Source organism: Helianthus annuus, chromosome 17 (assembly GCF_002127325.2).
Source record: "Helianthus annuus cultivar XRQ/B chromosome 17, HanXRQr2.0-SUNRISE, whole genome shotgun sequence".
Taxonomy (NCBI): Eukaryota; Viridiplantae; Streptophyta; class Magnoliopsida; order Asterales; family Asteraceae; genus Helianthus; species Helianthus annuus.
In genome coordinates, this window is record NC_035449.2 from 189519186 (window position 1) to 189541789 (window position 22604).

At 36.1% G+C, this 22604-nt stretch overlaps 1 protein-coding gene across 1 annotated transcript; it reads left to right on the top strand.

Annotated features, from left to right (window-relative positions):
* Window positions 1-1613: 1613 nt before the first annotated feature.
* LOC110921640 (E3 ubiquitin-protein ligase AIRP2) lies at window positions 1614-5090 on the top strand. The gene is made up of 5 exons (XM_022165987.2): window positions 1614-2026; window positions 3236-3398; window positions 3478-3544; window positions 4378-4627; window positions 4747-5090. Exons 1-5 carry the CDS (start codon window positions 1938-1940, stop codon window positions 4955-4957), a joined length of 780 nt encoding a protein of 259 aa, XP_022021679.1. The 5' UTR covers window positions 1614-1937; the 3' UTR covers window positions 4958-5090.
* Window positions 5091-22604: the final 17514 nt, after the last annotated feature.

A 22604-nucleotide genomic window follows, 5' to 3' on the forward strand; every position in this document is an offset into this window, starting at 1 on the left:
TCTATGCTTTATACTTAAGGGTTTTAATCTTACAAAAAAAAATGTTATAACAGAGGAAGTTTATATTCCTACACAACATCAGATGTATATACATGTGTGTTCATACGTGTTTCTAACACATTATATGTCACATTACATGTTTATGAGGGCGGTCTTCTTAGGATGGTTTTGGTCTTAGGCGTAATTGGTACTAGCTTCTTTCATTCTTGTTTTAGATGTGTATTTTAACTTTTAATTGGTTTCTAGCAGCTTGCTAGTTTTTGCGTCCTTTTAGTGTGTTTTTTATTTTTATTTTTATAAAGGTTGTCTTTTAAAAAATCAGATGTTATGATATCTAGAATATTTCATGGTGTTACAAACTTACACCGATATCGTAATAAGTTAAGCATATAAAACATTTAAAGAACCATGACCATATATTAATATACTATTAGAAAACCCGCACGATGCGGCGCGATGACAATTTACAACGCGATACTTTCTTCCGTTTTTCACTTCTACATTGTGTTGTAAATCTTGTAACTCTAAACCTCTTAAAATTTTGGTAAAGTGATCATTTTGTTCTTCTATTATTTATTCTAATATGGTATATAGTATAGATAATGTTGTCATAAAAATCCATGAAAATCTTTTTGGCAATAGACAACCGGTCCTGGAAAATGTCCGATCTCCATGAATTTTTTTTTTTGGGTCTGCCACTTAAGATACTAAAACATTTTTAATAAAATAAATAATAAAAACATAATGAACCCGGTTACCACCTGCTGAACCCGCTTGAGGAACCGTAGCCGCGTCAGGGGCGAGAGTGCCAAAAGTATCGAAAGCGAACGGGACGAACACATGCTGATTCTCGATGCAAGCTTTTTCATGTTTAGCTACTTTGGCCGCCTCTGCCTTGGTTATCGCCTGACCCGCCACAAACCCGTGGTCCCTTAAGCCCAACGAGGGGGGACACCCCTGTCAAATCAACACACGCGTGTTTCCCTCCTTCCCATCCAAAAACAAGAATGTCAGCGGGCCGTAGGGTAGATCTCCCTTCTAATGGATCGGTCAAGAAGTTCACCGGAGCTTCCTTTTTTGCCGAGATCCCTGCCCGCTTAAGGACATCATAAAGCACATCACGAACTAAATCATGTCGATATTTAAATCCCGGTAATTCTTTGCAATGGATTGCATGCTCCCCAAAAGAATCCAAGCAAGATTTCCGACATACAGGACACGGGTCATCAACCGGGAAAGGCGGTACCATCAGCCGATACTTGAGGATAGCCCGGTATTCCACAGCCGACATACATTGCCCTAAACCTTCGATGGGAACAACAGACAGAAAATCCTGAGCATAGGGGGTTCGCAAACACTCGTACCCACTTTTCATTTCTCATGGTTTGAAGTATTTGCTTAAAATAATATAGTGAATTATAAAAATCCATATTAGAGAAAGTTATATGTTGATTCTCACAACAATATTGTCAAGTGTCTTATAAACACAAATCAACTTCAAAAAATATAGATTTACAAGAAAATTTGATTAAAAAACACAAACATTTAACAAGCCCACCAAAACCAACAAACACATATCTTATATATATTCATTTAAAAATCAATCTTTTTCGTCACCAAATTTCTATTGGATTCATTAACTATCATCAAGAACTATCCAACTCAAAGCCGCCCATTTCAAGAAAGTTACAAGAAAAGACAAGTCTTCCTCCTCTTTCTCCTCCCACTCTTGTCTTTTCCCTTTAATCACTTCTCCTATTTTATAACAAAGCTTGTAGCTTTTTTCATTTTGTCAAAAAGAAAAGGTCTAAGCTTTTAATGCTTGCTTCTGAGAAAACAAAGAAATTGAGTCACATCACAATTCACATGTGTGTATATAGGCAGACTATAGTGTGTGAAGAAGGTTATATTATAGGTGAGTTTTATTGAAGATCAAGATGGATATGGTGTATTGCCCACTTGGTAGATGCTCTTATGAAGAATCTTTGAAGGTTCTTGAGGCTGATATACAACATGCTAATGCTCTGTAAGCTGTTTTTATCTTAGTTTCTTTGATTCTTGATATGGGTTTTGATTCTTTTTTGTTTTCCAGAAGAGGGTTTGTTTGATTCTTGAAAATCTTGAAACTTTATTCAAAAAAAAAAAAAAGTTTTTGAGTTTTTAAGTTAGGAAAGCTAGAATCTTGATATGGGTTTTGATTCTTTTTTGTTTTCCAGAAGAGGGTTTGTGTGATTCTTGAAAATCTTGAAACTTTATTGCAAAAAAAAAAAAAAAAAAAAAAAGTTTTTGAGTTTTTAAGTTAGGAAAGCTAGAATCTTGATATGGGTTTTGATTCTTTTTTGTTTTCCAGAAGAGGGTTTGTGTGATTCTTGAAAATCTTGAAACTTTATTGCAAAAAAAAAAAAAAAAAAAAAAAAAAAACTTGAGTTTTTAAGTTAGCAAAGCTAGAATCTTTGAGGGGTTTTGGTCCCTTAGACAGAGTTTAAACCTGTTTATGAATTATGCAGCTCATATATAATTTTCAACATACTTTATGTTGGTAAAAAGAGGATTTTAGCTGTTAGAAATCCCAAAAATAAACACCAAGTGGCTGAGCTAGATATTAGGTAGTGGCTAGTTAAAAAAGGAATTTTTAGTATTAATATTTAGGAAAATGACAGGTTTGTGGTTAAGAACTATATTATGAGAAAGTCCCCAAAGTAGCCATTTTTTTCAGGATGATCATACATCAGTAGCAAACGTTTATGCGCGTAGCCAGATAAGATACGCGAATCCATGATCGCGTATGCCGTATCTACTTGAGAAACTTTATTCCGATCAATTCCGGCTAAATGTCACCCATATGTAACCAATTTGTTACATATGGTGACGGCAACGAAGGCAGGTGACGGCGGCGGATGACAGTGATGGTGGGTGGTGGCAACGGTAGTGAGTTGTGGTGTTGTTAATGAAGGGTGAAGAGGGAATGGAATGGAAAAAAACACAGGGAGGGGGGGGATGGAATGATTTTGAGGGAATGGAATGCATTTTGGAATGGGCGATTCCATTCCATCGACCAACCAAACACTGTTTTCTTCATTCCCTCTCAATGGTCCATTCCATTCCACCTCTCATTCCTGCATACCAAACGCTACCTTACTGCTGATTCTGGCATCAAAGAAGAAGAACTTATTAATACCACTTTTTTTATATTATTTTGTAGATTACTCTTATGTTAATCATACTGAATTTGCAGGGCAGCTGCAATTCCTAGAGCTAAAGACGGTGCAAGATTTCAAATGAAACTAGTTTACAATGAATTAGCACCTCTTGTTATGTTCTTGCTTCAATGGATTGATTCCTCTTGCACTTGCCTATTGCCTAGATACTTGAATCTTGTTCATGTTCTTGTCTACAAGGTTTGTTCTGTTGTCTAATTTATTTATAGTATAAATTTGTTTTTCTTCTGTAGTTCATAATATATATATTGTTTTATAGGTATATACAGATGGAAGACCGAAGATTTCTAGACATGGGAGGAAGGCAACGATAAGTGACTTTTACGGTTTGTTATTATACCTTTACCATACTTTGAGCCGATACATTATACTTGGTATTTCCCTTTTAAGTTGAGGTGGCGGTTTTGAACCGTTTACACATGTGTGGGTTGGGCCAAATTACCAAAATGTATGTTTATTGCATACAACCTCCTAAATAGTTTATAGAGTTACTGTTTTCCTCCATGTGGTTTGTCAAAAATCACTATTTCAGTCCATTAGTTTAAAAATTGCGATTTCAGTCCCTGTGGTTTCACTTTCGTTACCATTTCAGTCCACCTCGTAACCATTTCAGTCCCTGTACTTAACAGAATAATGGATTGAAATGGTTACGAAAGTGAAACCACAGGGACTGAAATGGTTACGAAAGTGAAACCACAGGGACTGAAATCGCAATTTCTACACTAATGGACTGAAATAGTGATTTTTGACAAACCACAGGGACGAAACCAGTAATTAACTCTAGTTTATATTAAATATTCAAATCGTTATTTTGGTGATAAGAGTGTTTTGTAAATATATTTATAGCACTAAACTATTTTAATTTTTGTTTAAAAATCTGCGGGTCAGCCCAACCCGGTTTCATATCCATTACGACCCAGACCCGGTTTAACCTGTCCAATACCTTTAATAATGGATAAATAGCAATAAAAAGAACACTCAATAAAAAAAGTAAATATTTTACTTGAATAAAAAAAATCCCTTTGTTTTTATGCAAATAAGTTGATATTTTTTTTTTGCCTAAGAAGTGTCAATTACCACGGTTTGGAATATTTTTTTTATAGAAAAGTAAAAAAAAAAAGTTCTATTTTTTTTTCCTGATGAAAATTGATATATGCAGCTGTTATACTGCCATCTTTGAGAAGGCTACACCTTGACTTGGTGGAGCTTGATTATCCCATGGTTGGTGGTTCTAAAGGCGAAAGCTCGAGTTTAGAGATATCAAGTAAAAACAAACCAGAAAACGAAAGTGGTGTCAAAAGTCTTGATTTAGAAAGAGAAAACGAATGTGGGATTTGCTTAGAATCGTGCACAAAGATCGTTTTGCCTAATTGTTGTCACGCGATGTGCATCAACTGCTATCGAGACTGGTATGTCACAAATATCTAAAAACTAGTGCTTAAGTAGACGTGACAAAATGGGCGGGTCGATAAGGTTGTGTAATGGGTATCGGGTCAAAACATTAAAATGTCATGTTTTATGTTTTTAGGAAGACAAGGTCGTCATCTTGCCCGTTTTGTAGAGGTAACTTAAAGAGAGTACAATCGCGGGATTTATGGGTTTTGACGTGTGATGACGAGGTTGTGGATGCTGATCGGGTTGCTGACGAGGACTTGGTTCGTTTCCATTCGTACATCAATAATCTCCCAAGAGATCATCCTGATGTAGTTTTCTTTATGTTTTACGAATATTTAATGTAATGTAAAGGCGTGTTCGGCTTAGCAAAATGTAAGAGAGAAAGTGGTACAATGATCCTTAAAATGTACATAAAGTCTAATTCTAAGGAATTTTCAAATCGATGATCTAAGGGGATTGTTTATTAAAAGTTTAAAACATGTTTCTATAACAATAACTTGTTTGTTTTAGGGTGTTGGGCTGAAAATCATTATTTACCCAATTTTCAAAATATTAACAACTAGTAAATTGTCCGTACGTTGCCGCGACATTCTGAAAAAAAAAAAGTTACGTGAAAACGTAAACCAACTAAAAGCATACATAAAAATTAACATGAAAACGTGTTAATAAGCATAAGAAACATATTATATTTGACCTGACTACTTTTTGAGAAACAAAAAAAAAATGTTGAAACGTAAATCAACTTAAATTTATACTCACATGCATATAAAAATAAACACGTAAAACTCGATTACAAAGTCTTTAGAAAGTTAAAGGGTTGTAAATGTTAATATTAAAAAGTTGAGAGATAAAAATATAAAAAGCGCAAAAAAGACAAAACAAAAAAAAAGCAAAAAGACAAAAAAAAACCTCAAGTCACTATTTGGTAAATTTGAATATTTAAAAATTTCTTTTGTATTTATCTGTTTTAACATAGGTTCACCAATCTAGCCTTGAAATTGATTTTTGAATTTGTCCTTCTGGTTTATTTGAGAACATATGTTTAGTCCCTAAAGTTTAAAACTCACTTTCTGAGCTCCCATGGACCGCGGTTGTATTTTACTGTACTATGTGTCCCTAAATTTTCTTTTATCCACAACTTTCATTCTAATGGTAGGTTGACGCTGGGTAACGCAACGACTCAGAGTGCAAGAAAATGAAACTATAAGGGCTCAGGGGTCAATTTCAGACTTTAGGGCTCAACTTGTGTTCTCAGTTAAACTATAGGGATGCAATTGCACTTAAATCATTTTGAAAATAACTATTTACAGAACACTCTTGATGCTTGACAGCTAATATAAGTGACGGATCTAGAAGAAAAAAACCAAGGACAAAAAAACTATCATACATTAATAAAACGGAGAAACTTTTTTTTACCGAACATTTAGAGGTATCTTAATATTTGCTTAGGGGTATCCAATACATAAAACGGAGATCCGAATGTAGCCTTGTTCATGTTTGTTTGTTTAGCATTAAACTTGTTCGCGAACTCATATTGAACGAAAGTGTTCGTGTTTGTGTTCATTTGTTAAGAAATTGAACTTCTTCACAAACGATTCACAAAGACATACGAACAAATACCATTTAAAAAAAAAAAAAACGGCAATGTTTAGTTCAAACCAGGGTCGACTCAACCTTTTTGGGGGTCCAAAGCAATAACTAAAATAGAGTTCCTTTCGCGAAAATAAAAATAAGTTTACTTTCTACCCTATAACAATTACAAGAGATATTACGCTATAACAATTACAAGAGATATTGTAGGCAAATCACACAAATAAAACTTAACGATACTTTTGTGCCTTTGGTTTATGTGATGCTTGAATTGCCATTATTTGGTCTGTCTTTTCCTTTCTCACCGAATTTTCATATGTAAACTTACAAGAGCTTTTAATTATTGTGGCATTTAGAGAGGTGAGGCCCAAAGCAATGGCTTGGTTTGACTTATTCTCAAGCCGACCTTGGTTCAAACATTAGACATAATCTTCTTCTTAAACACATGATATAATTAACATAAACGGAATTATCCCAAAATGAAGGCACAAGTTAGACATAACAAGCATAAGCATAATCATCCCAAAATGTTGTTTCAAAGATCTAAAAGTTTCTAACGATATCACATTAACTAAATAAAACAAACGACCATGAATAGATGTCAACGAACATAAACAAATAGTTGAATTTGGTTTCATGTACGGGAGTAGTGGGTAAGTTATTTCAACTTTGTCTCTCGATCATAGGAATGAGAAATTGTTGAAATTTGTCTAAGTAGAAAAAGGGGTTGCCGTGCAGCTTATTGCCCGTCTCTACCTTTTGTTTTGATGCAACTTTGCAAGTTTTTTGGTGAAATATTTAGAAGATTAAGAATTAAAAAAAAATTAAAACTCGTTTGCAGGTAAAACCCACGCAGGCGGACTGCAGCTCCCACCCTCCATCGTTTCTCAGAGACTCAGACTCAACTGCCCCCCTCCATCGTTTCGATCAATCGGAATTAAGGTAAACTTTCTATGAACGTAAATTTAACTTTGTTCATATGCTTTTAGTTGGTTTCTAGTGGTGTTCATATGCTCACGTAGCCCCATTTGTCACACGATCTTCGGACTCCAAATATAACATGGCCTCAGTGGCGAACCCAGGAATTTTTCCGTAGGGGTGCGGAACATTTGTAAAAATTTTGGGCCCCAAGGTATATAAATAAAAAATCGGTTCGTATCGGGTCGGTTCGGGTCGAGTCGGGTCATGTAAAACAGAAGAACTAAATTTATATAATCATCAAAAACACGGCAAACCTTGTTACAAACATAATTAAAACGTCGTCCTACGGGTTTTCATTTTTTGAAATCTATCCAAAACATCATCTAACCTACTTTCTTAAGCAACTCTTTCTCTATATAACATATATACAACCTTCACTTAAATTCTCCTCGCCAATCCGATTACGCAAGTATCCACATCAACGAATCCGGAAGACGTATCAACTTTCCTCTTGAGAAATCGCACCATAACGTCCCTATTCATTGTCCCTATCGGTTATCACAAATAAATTGATCTATAAGTTCATGGCCCCATAACATATTACATAATGTTTCAACTATTCAAGCCCTAAATATCATAATGTAAATCACCATAAGAATCATCTAAACAACATATACACTATAAAAAAAAGCCAAATGTTCTTCACTAAAAAAACCCAAACATACTGTGGTATGCGACTATAAAAAAATAAAAGGCAAAATATCATCATTAACAAAATATAACCCACTATAACATAATGAAAACAAAACGAAGCACATATATACTATGGTTAGTATGCGGCTATAATAGGCTGCTAGAGGTGGATAATATCAACCAAAAATCATTAAAAATAACAAAGAAACTTACCCGTGTTTGATCGGCGGTGGTATGGTGGCGGATTACGGTGGTATGCGGCTGCTGACTGTTCACTGTTGTCGCTGTTGATGTTATGATCGCTGGTGTGCAAGGACGATAAGAGAGCAGGATAGAATATGTAAGGGTTTTGGGCTTGTTTATTTTATTTTAGTTTGAAATATTATTGTTTGTTGGGTTTGTTTATTGGGCTAAAACTTAGTAGTGGGCTAGTTAAATGTATTGGATATTTGGGTTTAGTTATTTAGGTATTAAAAGTAATATAATTTAGTTAGTATTTTTTGTAAAATAAGAGTTTACTAAAGAATATTTTTAAAATGTAAATTGATAATATTTTTTACCTAAAGGGTGCGGACGAAAAATTCCAAGGGGTGCGGACGGAAAATTCCATGGGGTGCGGACGAAAAATTACAAGGGGTGCGGTCGGGATTTTCGACGAAAGTTAGCACTAAATTTTTTTTTCCCAGGGTGCGCCCGCCCACCTTGGACTATATTTAAGTCCGCCCCTGCATGGCCCGCTCCTCCACACTTGGGCCCGCATCAGTCGACAACCTCCACAAAACAGGCATTTTAACCAAAAAACAACCAGATCATTCCATACATGCAGAATGCATTCCATGGTGACAAGAACAATATTGTATATACATGCAGGATGCATTCCATGGTTCTTTATTGAGGGAGTGTCACTGCATTCCTTCAAATTGGCCTACTGAAACAGTACCATATACTTTAATCTACGGTTGGCTGGCGGTATATCAAAGAGCCACCAAGTGAGCAAACTTTCAACTTATGAAATACTTGGACCCGGAATGATTATCTTGAAGAATTACGTCAGCCTCACGGACCAGGTATATGTTTTCTGGGGTAAAGTTCTTGTACAAATAATCTTAACATACTAAACATACAAATTGAAGAAAAACTCAAAAAGACAAGGTGGCATTTTTGTAATTATCAATAACTATCAAAGTTACTCTACAAATATACCTAAAAAAACCTAACCACTCCCCCCACCCCCCAAAAACCTAAAAAAACCTACCCCCCCCCCACCCCACCCCCCAAAAACCTTAAAAAAAACCTAACCCCCCCCCCCCACCCACCCAAGCTAAAATGCTAAAAACTAAACCCCCCAAAAAATCTAAAAAAATAAAAAAAACACACAAATTATTTTATTTTATTTTATTTTTTAACATTTTTTTATTAAAAAATCGCTACTTTTAGTAGCAGCCAAAAAAAAAAAATTTTTTTTTTCTTTTTGCTAACGAAATGTAGCGATTTTTTTAATAAAAAATGTTAAAAAAAAATTTGTGTTTTTTTAGGTATTTTTGGTTGTAACTTTGATAGTTGGTGGTAATTACAAAAATGCCACCTTGTCTTTTTGGGTTTTCCTTCAATTTGTATGTTTAGTATGTTAAGATTATTTGTATTTGATCTTTTGCCATGTTTTCTGTCAGTTGTTTTTGTTTTTTGCACCTTTTGAGAATGGCAGAAGGTCTTTTTTGTTGCAAGTTGCTACTAACTGTTTTTACAACATCAATATCTTTCAACCACCAACGCATACAAATGTTGTAATAGATTTTGAACTATAACTAAAAGATGTCTCTTTAGCTTTTTCAATGGACAACTTTTCTTTAACAAACTACTCTTATTTGCAAATTACAAGCTAACGCCTGTCTAAACTATAAAGATTTTATTGTGCACATGCAAAACATATCCACCATGTTGAAGTTAACCATTGGACTCAATAATGGAAAATCTAATGCTAACAATTAGTGACGGAACCAGGATTTTTTACCTGGAGGGTCAAGGTATACATACCTATATATATATGTGTGTTTAAATTGTAATATTTATTTTTACCAATCTATGAACTAATAAACTTAAAATATGAAAAATCAAATCAAACATAAACCTTAATTTTAACGAAATTAAATAACTAAAATATTAAAACAAAAAAGTAAACTTTGAAAAGAATTAAAAAGAAAGGTCATCTAAAAAAAATCTAAGCTTATGTCTTGAAATATTCCACTGCATAAGGAAATGGGAAATGAAGAGAAAATAAAAGGGTTTAAAACATGGATGGTGTTTGGGGTTCTTATTTTGAGGGTAAAAGGACTTTTGAAAGGCAAAAAGACTTTTGAAAAGTGTTTGGCTTTCCTTTTGAAGGGCAAAAGTTCTTTGGATTTGCCAAAAGTCAGGATTTCCTGACTTATTTTAGGCAAAAGTCCTTTTGCAAAAGTTGAAAATAAGCTTGTAAGATTAAATATATAATGTTTAATATTTAATCTATAGCCATCTTAATCATTTACATTATAGAGATCAAAATATATTAGAACCTATTATTTAATTAGTTGGTAATTGTTGATGGACCATATTACCCTTAGTAACTAATTAGGTTTCCTCCTGGGTGCTTATATAAGGAGAGTTATGTGGAGGTTTAAGGGTTACTCAGTTACACAATTCATACACCCCATTAGCCATAACATCATCACGAAACCTCCTCTCCATAACCGATACCCTTTTCGGTTTCTAAGTTACCATCATCAGTTAGCACCCTAAGGAGGAACCAGATCACCTTGACAAAGATGTCGAACTCCATGTCGTCTTCTCTCACTGGATTCTCCTCTGCACTGTCTGCGGTGACAGGTATGTCTATATTGTTTTCCTTCATGAACAAACAGAACTGAACCAACATGTGGTATCAGAGCATATGTTGATTAGTCAGTTCTGTTTTCGTATCCATAATTCTGGGATTGAAACTTGGAAAACGGAATTTTGAAACCTTTAAAACCATAACAGCCGATTTCGAGTTCATCAGGTTGCGACTCGAGATCTCTGTTTTTCGGGAAAAGATTAATTGTTTGTTCACCGAATTAACTGGATTATGTTTTTTAACCGAAATCTATTTAGAAAAAACTAATAAAATTCAGGTTTCGGGTTCCAGAATTTATGTTTTATGTTTTAGGGTTCATCATGTTCTTGAGAAAATTCGAAGTATTCTGTTATGTTTTGGAATGATTTAGGATTAATGGATGTTTTTTCCATGTTTGATCTAATTTTATCTTTTAATTTTATTCGAAACTGTTATTAGATAAACAGTTATTATTTTCGAAATATGTTGATAAAATTAGATCACTTTAAAACAGGAAATAATATCTCATAATCCCTTAGATTTCGAATTTTCGGTTATGATATCACAATTAACAGCTGTTAGCAAGGTTGCTACTCGAGACCACGAGGTTGCTACTCGCAACCATGAGGTTGCTACTCGCAACCATGAGGTTGCTACTCGCAACCATAACGTCATCACTCGCAACCATGAGGTTGTTACTCGCAACCATGAGGTTGCTACTCGCAACCATAACGTCATCACTCGAGACCATGAGGTTGCTACTCGTAACCATAACGTCATTAGTCGAAACCGTAGTTGCGACTCGCAACCAAAACGTCATTAGTCGAGACCGCAGTTGCGACTCGCAACCAAAACGTCATTAGTCGAGACCGCAGTTGCGACTCGCAACCAAAACGTCATTAGTCGAGACTGTAGTTGCGACTCGCAACCATAACGTCATTAGTCGAGATCGTGGTTGCGACTCGCAATCTCATTATTTTAAGCTGTTTAAATGTGAACTAAAGAAAAATGTAATGTTTTACAAAACCAGAAATAGTTTACAAAACCAAAACGTCATTCGATCCGCGCTAACGGGTAGTTTGCTATTAAATAAATGGTTTTGTAATTTACTTAGTTAATTAATCAGAATCAGATAATGTAATGTTTTACAAAACCAGAAATAGCTTAACTTGAATGAGCTTTTGATATATCATTTCTGGCCAAAGCTGACTTGATACATCTACTTATCATTCAAGTATTACGAAAGCTATGCTAAGTGTGCATCATAAGCATGAATGTTTTAATATCTGGCCAAAGCTGATTTAATTCTTTCATAGATGGCATACTTAGCAAGTGCATAACTAAAGTGATTGTTTCAATTTCTGGCCAAAGCTGATTTGTTACAACCACTTTGCACATATGCTTAAATGATTACACTTCTGGCCAAAGCTGTTTTGTTTTCGTTTAAGTAGAATTTTTAGTTAAGTCTATTATTTTGATGTTAGTAATAGACATTATCACAGCTTCATTATGTAAAATGATCATTATTTTGCCTGCCTTAGTTTAACGTGCCCATAGATCACATTAGTTTTTTCTTCCTTAGTATCATAACTTGCTCATCTTATTTCCACTATCAGCACCCAACTGCGGGATTCCACCTTTGACTGGTGATAACTTTGCTGCATGGAAGGATGCTCTCATGCTTACTCTCGGATTGCTTGATTTTGATTATGCTCTAAGAGAGAAAAAGCCAGCGGACCTTACCACTCAAAGTACTGCTGCTGAGCAGTTAACTCATGAAAAGTGGACTAGGTGTAACCGCATGTCTCTCATGTTTATGAAGCAATCCATAAGCAATGCAATCAGGGGAGCTATTCCTGATTCTGAAGATGCTAAAACCTACTTGAAACATGTGGAGGCTCAGTTCAAAGGGACGTCTAAGGCGCACGCTAGTACTCTTATTCTCAAGCTGGTGACAACTAAGTATGATGGGAGGAGCGGCATTCGCGAGCACATCATGATGATGAATGACATGGCCAATAAGCTGAAGGGGCTGGAAATGGAAATCAGTGATGGTTTCCTTGTTCATTTCATCATTACTTCGCTTCCTTCGTCCTTTGAAGCATTCAAGATCAATTACAACACTCAGAAGGAAAAATGGACGATGAGTGAGCTGGTCGCTATGTGCGTACAGGAGGAGGAGCGTATGAGGATGGATCGCCATACTGATGTTGCAAACTTCACTACCTCCAATCCTAAGAAAAGGAAGAACAATTATCAGAGGAAGGATGCTTCTAAAGTCCATAAGTCTAATCCTAACACTAATACAAGTGCACCTTCCAGCTCTAAGAACTCCTTAGGCAGTATCCGCTGCAAGTTCTGTAAAAAGACAGGACATATGCAGAAGGAATGCCCTGACTTTAAGGAGTGGCTGGCTAAGAAAGGTAACGATTATTTTATGATACTTGAGTCCTATAATTTAAGTGTTCCTGCTAATTCTTGGTGGTTTGATTCTGGTTCTATGGTTCATGTTACCAATTCTACTCAGGGATTCCTTTCAATCCGGAAGCTGGAAAGAAACCAAAGAACGCTTAAGGTTGGGGATGATCGAGAATTAGAAGTGAAGGCCATTGGAACATTACAATTAGTTATGAAAACTGGTTTATGTATTAAACTTTATGATACCTTATATGTTCCTGAGGTAACTCGGAACCTTGTATCAGGACCAAAGTTAGACATGGACGGTTTTATTGTTTCCCATGGTCATCGCAAACTCTCTATCCATTATGATTCTGTTCTTTATGGTACTGGTGTTCTGGATGGAGGTCTCTATAGATTAGAACTAGATGATGGCTTTTCCAAATCTTTGTTGTCATATAACATTAATGAATCACTCACAAAGATGGAAGAGAAACGAGACTTAGAGACTTCATCCATGTTGTGGCATCAGCGTTTAGGCCACATTTCAAAAGAGCGATTAAATCGTCTCGTAAAGGATGAAGTCTTACCTCCTCTCGATTTCTCTGACTTTGGAACATGTGTCAAATGTCTTAAAGGTAAAATGACATTAGCGAATAAGAAAGGTGCCACTAGGAGCTCTAATTTATTAGAACTCATTCACACTGACATTAGTGGTCCCTACCAAATCGCTGGCATAACAGGACATACTTCATTTATCACTTTTATTGATGATTATTCTCGTTATATGTACTTGTATCTTATTAAGGAGAAATCTGAATCTCTAACAACTTTTAAAGATTATAAGGCTGAAGTTGAAAAGCAATTAGATCGTCAGATTAAAGTTGTGAGATCAGATAGAGGCGGTGAGTATTATGGAAGACATACTGATGTGGGTCAAGCTCCTGGTCCATTTTATGAGTTTTGTAAGGGCCAGGGGATTGTGAACCAATACACCATGCCTGGTACACCTCAGCAGAACGGTGTCGCTGAAAGAAGAAACCGTACCCTTATGAACATGGTGCGCAGTATGTTAGCCAACACTAACTTACCATTATTTCTCTGGACTGAAGCGTTAAAAGCAGCTGTTCATATACTCAATAGAGTTCCTTCTAAGTCTGTCCCTAAAACTCCTTATGAACTTTGGACAGGAAGGAAACCGAGTCTTAAATATATGAAAGTATGGGGCTGCATTGCTGAAGCAAAACTTTACAATCCTTTCCTAAGGAAACTTGACCCTAAGACAGTTACCTGTTTCTTTATCGGGTATCCTGAGAACTCTAAGGGTTATCGTTTCTATTGTCCTTCCCATGTCACCCGTATTGTTGAAACCAAGCGTGCTGCGTTCCTGGAGGATTTCAAGGTCAGTGGGAGCAGTACCAACCCTTACGAAGAATTGCAAGAAGTACAAGACGCAGGGGGGAGAGACTCGTCGCTTACCATTACTCCGATTACTCCTCTTGTACCCAATGCAATTATTACACCTGAAGCTACTGCACCAACTCCAAATTCACCTCTACAATCAGAACCCATTATACCTCATGACGAAGGCACATCAAACGCTCAAAACCAAGACAACGCTGAACCCGATAATCTACTCAGGAGGTCATCCAGGCAAAGAAGGCCTCCTAATTGGGATGATTATGTTACCTACCTGACTGAAATGGATCCCGGAAAGCTCAATGATCCTATCTCTTACAATGAAGCCATTAGCAGTGATCAGTCTTCTGAATGGAATAAAGCAATGATTGATGAGCTTGATTCCATGAAGAAAAATGACGTTTGGGATTTGGTAGAATTACCCAACGGAGTCAAACCCGTAGGATGCAAATGGGTGTTCAAAACAAAACTGGATCCGAATGGTAACGTTGAACGCTACAAAGCGAGGTTGGTTGCAAAGGGCTACACTCAGAAAGAGGGAATTGATTATCAAGAGACGTTTTCCCCTGTCTCTCGTAAAGATTCATTAAGGATCGTCATGGCCCTAGTAGCTCATTTCGATTTAGAGCTGCATCAGATGGACGTTAAAACCGCTTTCCTTAACGGAGACTTGGACGAAGATGTTTACATGAAGCAACCTGAAGGCTTTGAGCCTGAAGGTCAGGAGCATCTAGTCTGTAAGCTGAAGAAATCCATTTACGGGTTAAAACAAGCATCACGTCAGTGGTACCTCAAGTTTGATGAAGTCATGAAGAAGCAAGGTTTTATGAAGAATCAAGTGGATCAATGCACCTACCTCAAGATGAGTGGGAGCAACTTTACTATACTTGTCCTTTACGTTGACGACATTCTATTGGCAAGTAATAGTTTAGACATGTTGCATGAGTCGAAGCGGTTACTCTCGCATAACTTCGACATGAAGGATCTCGGAGATGCATCTTACGTCATTGGCATCGAAATTCACCGAGATAGAAACAAAGGGATCTTAGGATTGTCCCAAAGGGCCTACATAGATCGTGTCCTTACACGATACAACATGCAACAGTGCAAACCCTCCATCGCTCCAGTAGTTAAGGGAGATGTTTTCGGTTCGTTTCAGTGTCCGACAACAGAGGTTGAGAAGGAGCAAATGAGCCAGATACCTTATGCATCAGTAGTCGGGAGCTTGATGTATGCTCAAGTCTGTACTCGTCCAGATATCGCTTATATTGCTGGAATGCTAGGCCGTTATCAGACTAATCCTGGCCTAGATCACTGGAAAGCAGCTAAGAAGGTACTTCGATATCTGCAAGGGACGAAAGACTATAAGCTGACTTATAGAAGAAGTGATCATTTAGAAGTGGTGGGCTATTCTGATTCTGACTTTGCCAAATGCAAAGATGACAAGAAATCCACTTCGGGCTATATCTTTATGTTAGCAGGCGGCCCTATCTCTTGGAAGAGTCATAAACAACAGTTGACCACAACTTCCACAATGATGGCAAAATACATTGCTGTCTATAACGCAACCTGTCATGGAATGTTGATTAGAAATCTGGTCACTGGACTCAAAATTGTTAATTCCATTTCTAGACCATTGAAGCTTTACTGTGATAATTCAGCTGCCGTTAGTTTCTCGAACAGTAACAGTTCGATTGGAGTTGGTTTATATCTCGATACGAAATATCTATTTGTACGTGAACGAGTTGAGGAAAATAATCTTTGTATCGAGTATATTAGTACTAAGGATATGCTTGCAGATCCGATGACTAAAGGTCTCCCTCCTAGGGTTTATGAAGAACATGTTCGGAATATGGGATTATGTAAAGACCTTATTTGAGCATATTGTACTAGCTTATGTTTTATGTTTAATGAAATTTCCTCAAGTTTGATTTTGTATGTCTATTAGAATATGTTCAACCGGTATAATGGCATATAGACAAATAAAAGGTTACAAATCAAACAAAGGGCTTACGCGTATTTTGATCATGACGACTAGGTTTTAAATTAAGGCTATAGTATGATTAATGGGGGTCCTGAGTCGCATAATGATTCAACGGCTGTATTTCTCTGCTATAGTACTTGTTTAAGGCTAAAATGAGTGTTAACTCCTGATCAGGCTTAGCTAATACTCATAGTAAATGATTACTCGGCTAAGTGGGAGAATGTAAGATTAAATATATAATGTTTAATATTTAATCTATAGCCATCTTAATCATTTACATTATAGAGATCAAAATATATTAGAACCTATTATTTAATTAGTTGGTAATTGTTGATGGACCATATTACCCTTAGTAACTAATTAGGTTTCCTCCTGGGTGCTTATATAAGGAGAGTTATGTGGAGGTTTAAGGGTTACTCAGTTACACAATTCATACACCCCATTAGCCATAACATCATCACGAAACCTCCTCTCCATAACCGATACCCTTTTCGGTTTCTAAGTTACCATCATCAGTTAGCACCCTAAGGAGGAACCAGATCACCTTGACAAAGATGTCGAACTCCATGTCGTCTTCTCTCACTGGATTCTCCTCTGCACTGTCTGCGGTGACAGGTATGTCTATATTGTTTTCCTTCATGAACAAACAGAACTGAACCAACAAAGCTAAGCCAAACATGCACATGGTTGGGGCTTTTATTATATTTTTACTCTCCGGTCATCTTCTTCGCTACTGCTGAAGTTTTGGAGCTTCTACAAATGGAAAAATGTTCAAATCTACACTTTGTTCACCTTTCTCACTTTACTTTAGCTGCTTTCCGATAATTTGGAGGGTCAAACACCAAGAAAACACAAAGAAACACGCCAAACATTGGATCTCCGGTGAAGGAAAGCTACTCGGCCGGAGGGTCAACGGACCCCCCGGACCCCCCTCTGGTTCCGCCGATGCTAACAATTGAATGTCATTTTTGTTTATAGCACTTATGTCAAAGGTTTGGATATAGAAGTTAGAAAACATATTTCTACTTTGCTTTCATATGTCCTAAAAACACTGATTTCTTTATTGCCAAAAGATTAATTTCCCCCATGTGTATGTATCTATCTATCTATCAATATTATGAATATGCTGTAGTAGATTTTGAACTACAACTACTATATCTTTCCTTTTTTTTTTTTTTTGCTTTTTCAAAGGACATTTCTCTCTAAAAAATTACTCTTGTTTGCAAATTACAAACTTAAATTGTGATTCCGGAACAATGCTTTTCCATAAATCAATATTTTGACTCGAATCTAATCTATTAGGTTGATATAGTGAACATATGTGAAAAGTGGGCCGCAGGTCCTGGGGGATTTTACATGTACAAAAGTGATGAAGATTGTTGACGACAAATGTGTTTTGGTCGAAACTGGGACCCGGAAACAGGGTATAGGAACTGTTACAGAAGTAATGGTTTTAAACCACCACCGGTTCCACATGAACTTATCTAGCTGCAATTAATTAAAGATGCTCAATTATATCTGGATGAACTTCCTTCAATGTACCCCGATACTTGTTTAGTCAGTTTCTATGAAACCAATGGTCGACGACTTGGCCTACATCAGGTTAACTAAAGTTATTTGATACATAGTTTATATAATAATGTAATGCTAATAGACCCATTTGTGTAAATAGAGAGTTAGTTAAATATTGAGTGTTTCTGTTGAATGTAGGATTGTGATGAGAGCTCTGATTCTCTCAGAAGAGGATTGCCTGTGGTTTCCATCTCCGTTGGCACTTCTGCTATATTTGTGTATGGCCGTACTGAACGTAAAAGAAAGCTAAAAAGTGTTTACTTGGATTCAGGTGATGTATTGATATTTGGTGGCGAGTCTAGACATATTTATCACGGGGTGGAGCAAGTCAGTTGCTTCACATCTACTGATCGATTATATGTAGAAAGCCAGATGAGGTTGGGCCGTCTGTCCCTTACTCTACGGCAATTCTGATCCTGTTTGAGTTTTATCATGCCATGTTTTGTGTTTGTCATAAAGTAACTAGTGTGTTGAGCCTGGATTTTTGTTTATGTTATTTGAGTCAACTTTAAATTATAATTCCTCTTAATATCCCCCACCCACCCAAGCTAAAATGCTAAAAACTAAACCCCCCAAAAAATCTAAAAAAATAAAAAAAAAAACACACAAATTATTTTATTTTATTTTATTTTTTAACATTTTTTTATTAAAAAATCGCTACTTTTAGTAGCAGCCAAAAAAAAAAAAATTTTTTTTTTTCTTTTTGCTAACGAAATGTAGCGATTTTTTTAATAAAAAATGTTAAAAAAAAATTTGTGTTTTTTTAGGTATTTTTGGTTGTAACTTTGATAGTTGGTGGTAATTACAAAAATGCCACCTTGTCTTTTTGGGTTTTCCTTCAATTTGTATGTTTAGTATGTTAAGATTATTTGTATTTGATCTTTTGCCATGTTTTCTGTCAGTTGTTTTTGTTTTTTGCACCTTTTGAGAATGGCAGAAGGTCTTTTTTGTTGCAAGTTGCTACTAACTGTTTTTACAACATCAATATCTTTCAACCACCAACGCATACAAATGTTGTAATAGATTTTGAACTATAACTAAAAGATGTCTCTTTAGCTTTTTCAATGGACAACTTTTCTTTAACAAACTACTCTTATTTGCAAATTACAAGCTAACGCCTGTCTAAACTATAAAGATTTTATTGTGCACATGCAAAACATATCCACCATGTTGAAGTTAACCATTGGACTCAATAATGGAAAATCTAATGCTAACAATTAGTGACGGAACCAGGATTTTTTACCTGGAGGGTCAAGGTATACATACCTATATATATATGTGTGTTTAAATTGTAATATTTATTTTTACCAATCTATGAACTAATAAACTTAAAATATGAAAAATCAAATCAAACATAAACCTTAATTTTAACGAAATTAAATAACTAAAATATTAAAACAAAAAAGTAAACTTTGAAAAGAATTAAAAAGAAAGGTCATCTAAAAAAAATCTAAGCTTATGTCTTGAAATATTCCACTGCATAAGGAAATGGGAAATGAAGAGAAAATAAAAGGGTTTAAAACATGGATGGTGTTTGGGGTTCTTATTTTGAGGGTAAAAGGACTTTTGAAAGGCAAAAAGATTTTTGAAAAGTGTTTGGCTTTCCTTTTGAAGGGCAAAAGTTCTTTGGATTTGCCAAAAGTCAGGATTTCCTGACTTATTTTAGGCAAAAGTCCTTTTGCAAAAGTTGAAAATAAGCTTGTAAGATTAAATATATAATGTTTAATATTTAATCTATAGCCATCTTAATCATTTACATTATAGAGATCAAAATATATTAGAACCTATTATTTAATTAGTTGGTAATTGTTGATGGACCATATTACCCTTAGTAACTAATTAGGTTTCCTCCTGGGTGCTTATATAAGGAGAGTTATGTGGAGGTTTAAGGGTTACTCAGTTACACAATTCATACACCCCATTAGCCATAACATCATCACGAAACCTCCTCTCCATAACCGATACCCTTTTCGGTTTCTAAGTTACCATCATCAGTTAGCACCCTAAGGAGGAACCAGATCACCTTGACAAAGATGTCGAACTCCATGTCGTCTTCTCTCACTGGATTCTCCTCTGCACTGTCTGCGGTGACAGGTATGTCTATATTGTTTTCCTTCATGAACAAACAGAACTGAACCAACATGTGGTATCAGAGCATATGTTGATTAGTCAGTTCTGTTTTCGTATCCATAATTCTGGGATTGAAACTTGGAAAACGGAATTTTGAAACCTTTAAAACCATAACAGCCGATTTCGAGTTCATCAGGTTGCGACTCGAGATCTCTGTTTTTCGGGAAAAGATTAATTGTTTGTTCACCGAATTAACTGGATTATGTTTTTTAACCGAAATCTATTTAGAAAAAACTAATAAAATTCAGGTTTCGGGTTCCAGAATTTATGTTTTATGTTTTAGGGTTCATCATGTTCTTGAGAAAATTCGAAGTATTCTGTTATGTTTTGGAATGATTTAGGATTAATGGATGTTTTTTCCATGTTTGATCTAATTTTATCTTTTAATTTTATTCGAAACTGTTATTAGATAAACAGTTATTATTTTCGAAATATGTTGATAAAATTAGATCACTTTAAAACAGGAAATAATATCTCATAATCCCTTAGATTTCGAATTTTCGGTTATGATATCACAATTAACAGCTGTTAGCAAGGTTGCTACTCGAGACCACGAGGTTGCTACTCGCAACCATGAGGTTGCTACTCGCAACCATAACGTCATCACTCGCAACCATGAGGTTGTTACTCGCAACCATGAGGTTGCTACTCGCAACCATAACGTCATCACTCGAGACCATGAGGTTGCTACTCGTAACCATAACGTCATTAGTCGAAACCGTAGTTGCGACTCGCAACCAAAACGTCATTAGTCGAGACCGCAGTTGCGACTCGCAACCAAAACGTCATTAGTCGAGACCGCAGTTGCGACTCGCAACCAAAACGTCATTAGTCGAGACTGTAGTTGCGACTCGCAACCATAACGTCATTAGTCGAGATCGTGGTTGCGACTCGCAATCTCATTATTTTAAGCTGTTTAAATGTGAACTAAAGAAAAATGTAATGTTTTACAAAACCAGAAATAGTTTACAAAACCAAAACGTCATTCGATCCGCGCTAACGGGTAGTTTGCTATTAAATAAATGGTTTTGTAATTTACTTAGTTAATTAATCAGAATCAGATAATGTAATGTTTTACAAAACCAGAAATAGCTTAACTTGAATGAGCTTTTGATATATCATTTCTGGCCAAAGCTGACTTGATACATCTACTTATCATTCAAGTATTACGAAAGCTATGCTAAGTGTGCATCATAAGCATGAATGTTTTAATATCTGGCCAAAGCTGATTTAATTCTTTCATAGATGGCATACTTAGCAAGTGCATAACTAAAGTGATTGTTTCAATTTCTGGCCAAAGCTGATTTGTTACAACCACTTTGCACATATGCTTAAATGATTACACTTCTGGCCAAAGCTGTTTTGTTTTCGTTTAAGTAGAATTTTTAGTTAAGTCTATTATTTTGATGTTAGTAATAGACATTATCACAGCTTCATTATGTAAAATGATCATTATTTTGCCTGCCTTAGTTTAACGTGCCCATAGATCACATTAGTTTTTTCTTCCTTAGTATCATAACTTGCTCATCTTATTTCCACTATCAGCACCCAACTGCGGGATTCCACCTTTGACTGGTGATAACTTTGCTGCATGGAAGGATGCTCTCATGCTTACTCTCGGATTGCTTGATTTTGATTATGCTCTAAGAGAGAAAAAGCCAGCGGACCTTACCACTCAAAGTACTGCTGCTGAGCAGTTAACTCATGAAAAGTGGACTAGGTGTAACCGCATGTCTCTCATGTTTATGAAGCAATCCATAAGCAATGCAATCAGGGGAGCTATTCCTGATTCTGAAGATGCTAAAACCTACTTGAAACATGTGGAGGCTCAGTTCAAAGGGACGTCTAAGGCGCACGCTAGTACTCTTATTCTCAAGCTGGTGACAACTAAGTATGATGGGAGGAGCGGCATTCGCGAGCACATCATGATGATGAATGACATGGCCAATAAGCTGAAGGGGCTGGAAATGGAAATCAGTGATGGTTTCCTTGTTCATTTCATCATTACTTCGCTTCCTTCGTCCTTTGAAGCATTCAAGATCAATTACAACACTCAGAAGGAAAAATGGACGATGAGTGAGCTGGTCGCTATGTGCGTACAGGAGGAGGAGCGTATGAGGATGGATCGCCATACTGATGTTGCAAACTTCACTACCTCCAATCCTAAGAAAAGGAAGAACAATTATCAGAGGAAGGATGCTTCTAAAGTCCATAAGTCTAATCCTAACACTAATACAAGTGCACCTTCCAGCTCTAAGAACTCCTTAGGCAGTATCCGCTGCAAGTTCTGTAAAAAGACAGGACATATGCAGAAGGAATGCCCTGACTTTAAGGAGTGGCTGGCTAAGAAAGGTAACGATTATTTTATGATACTTGAGTCCTATAATTTAAGTGTTCCTGCTAATTCTTGGTGGTTTGATTCTGGTTCTATGGTTCA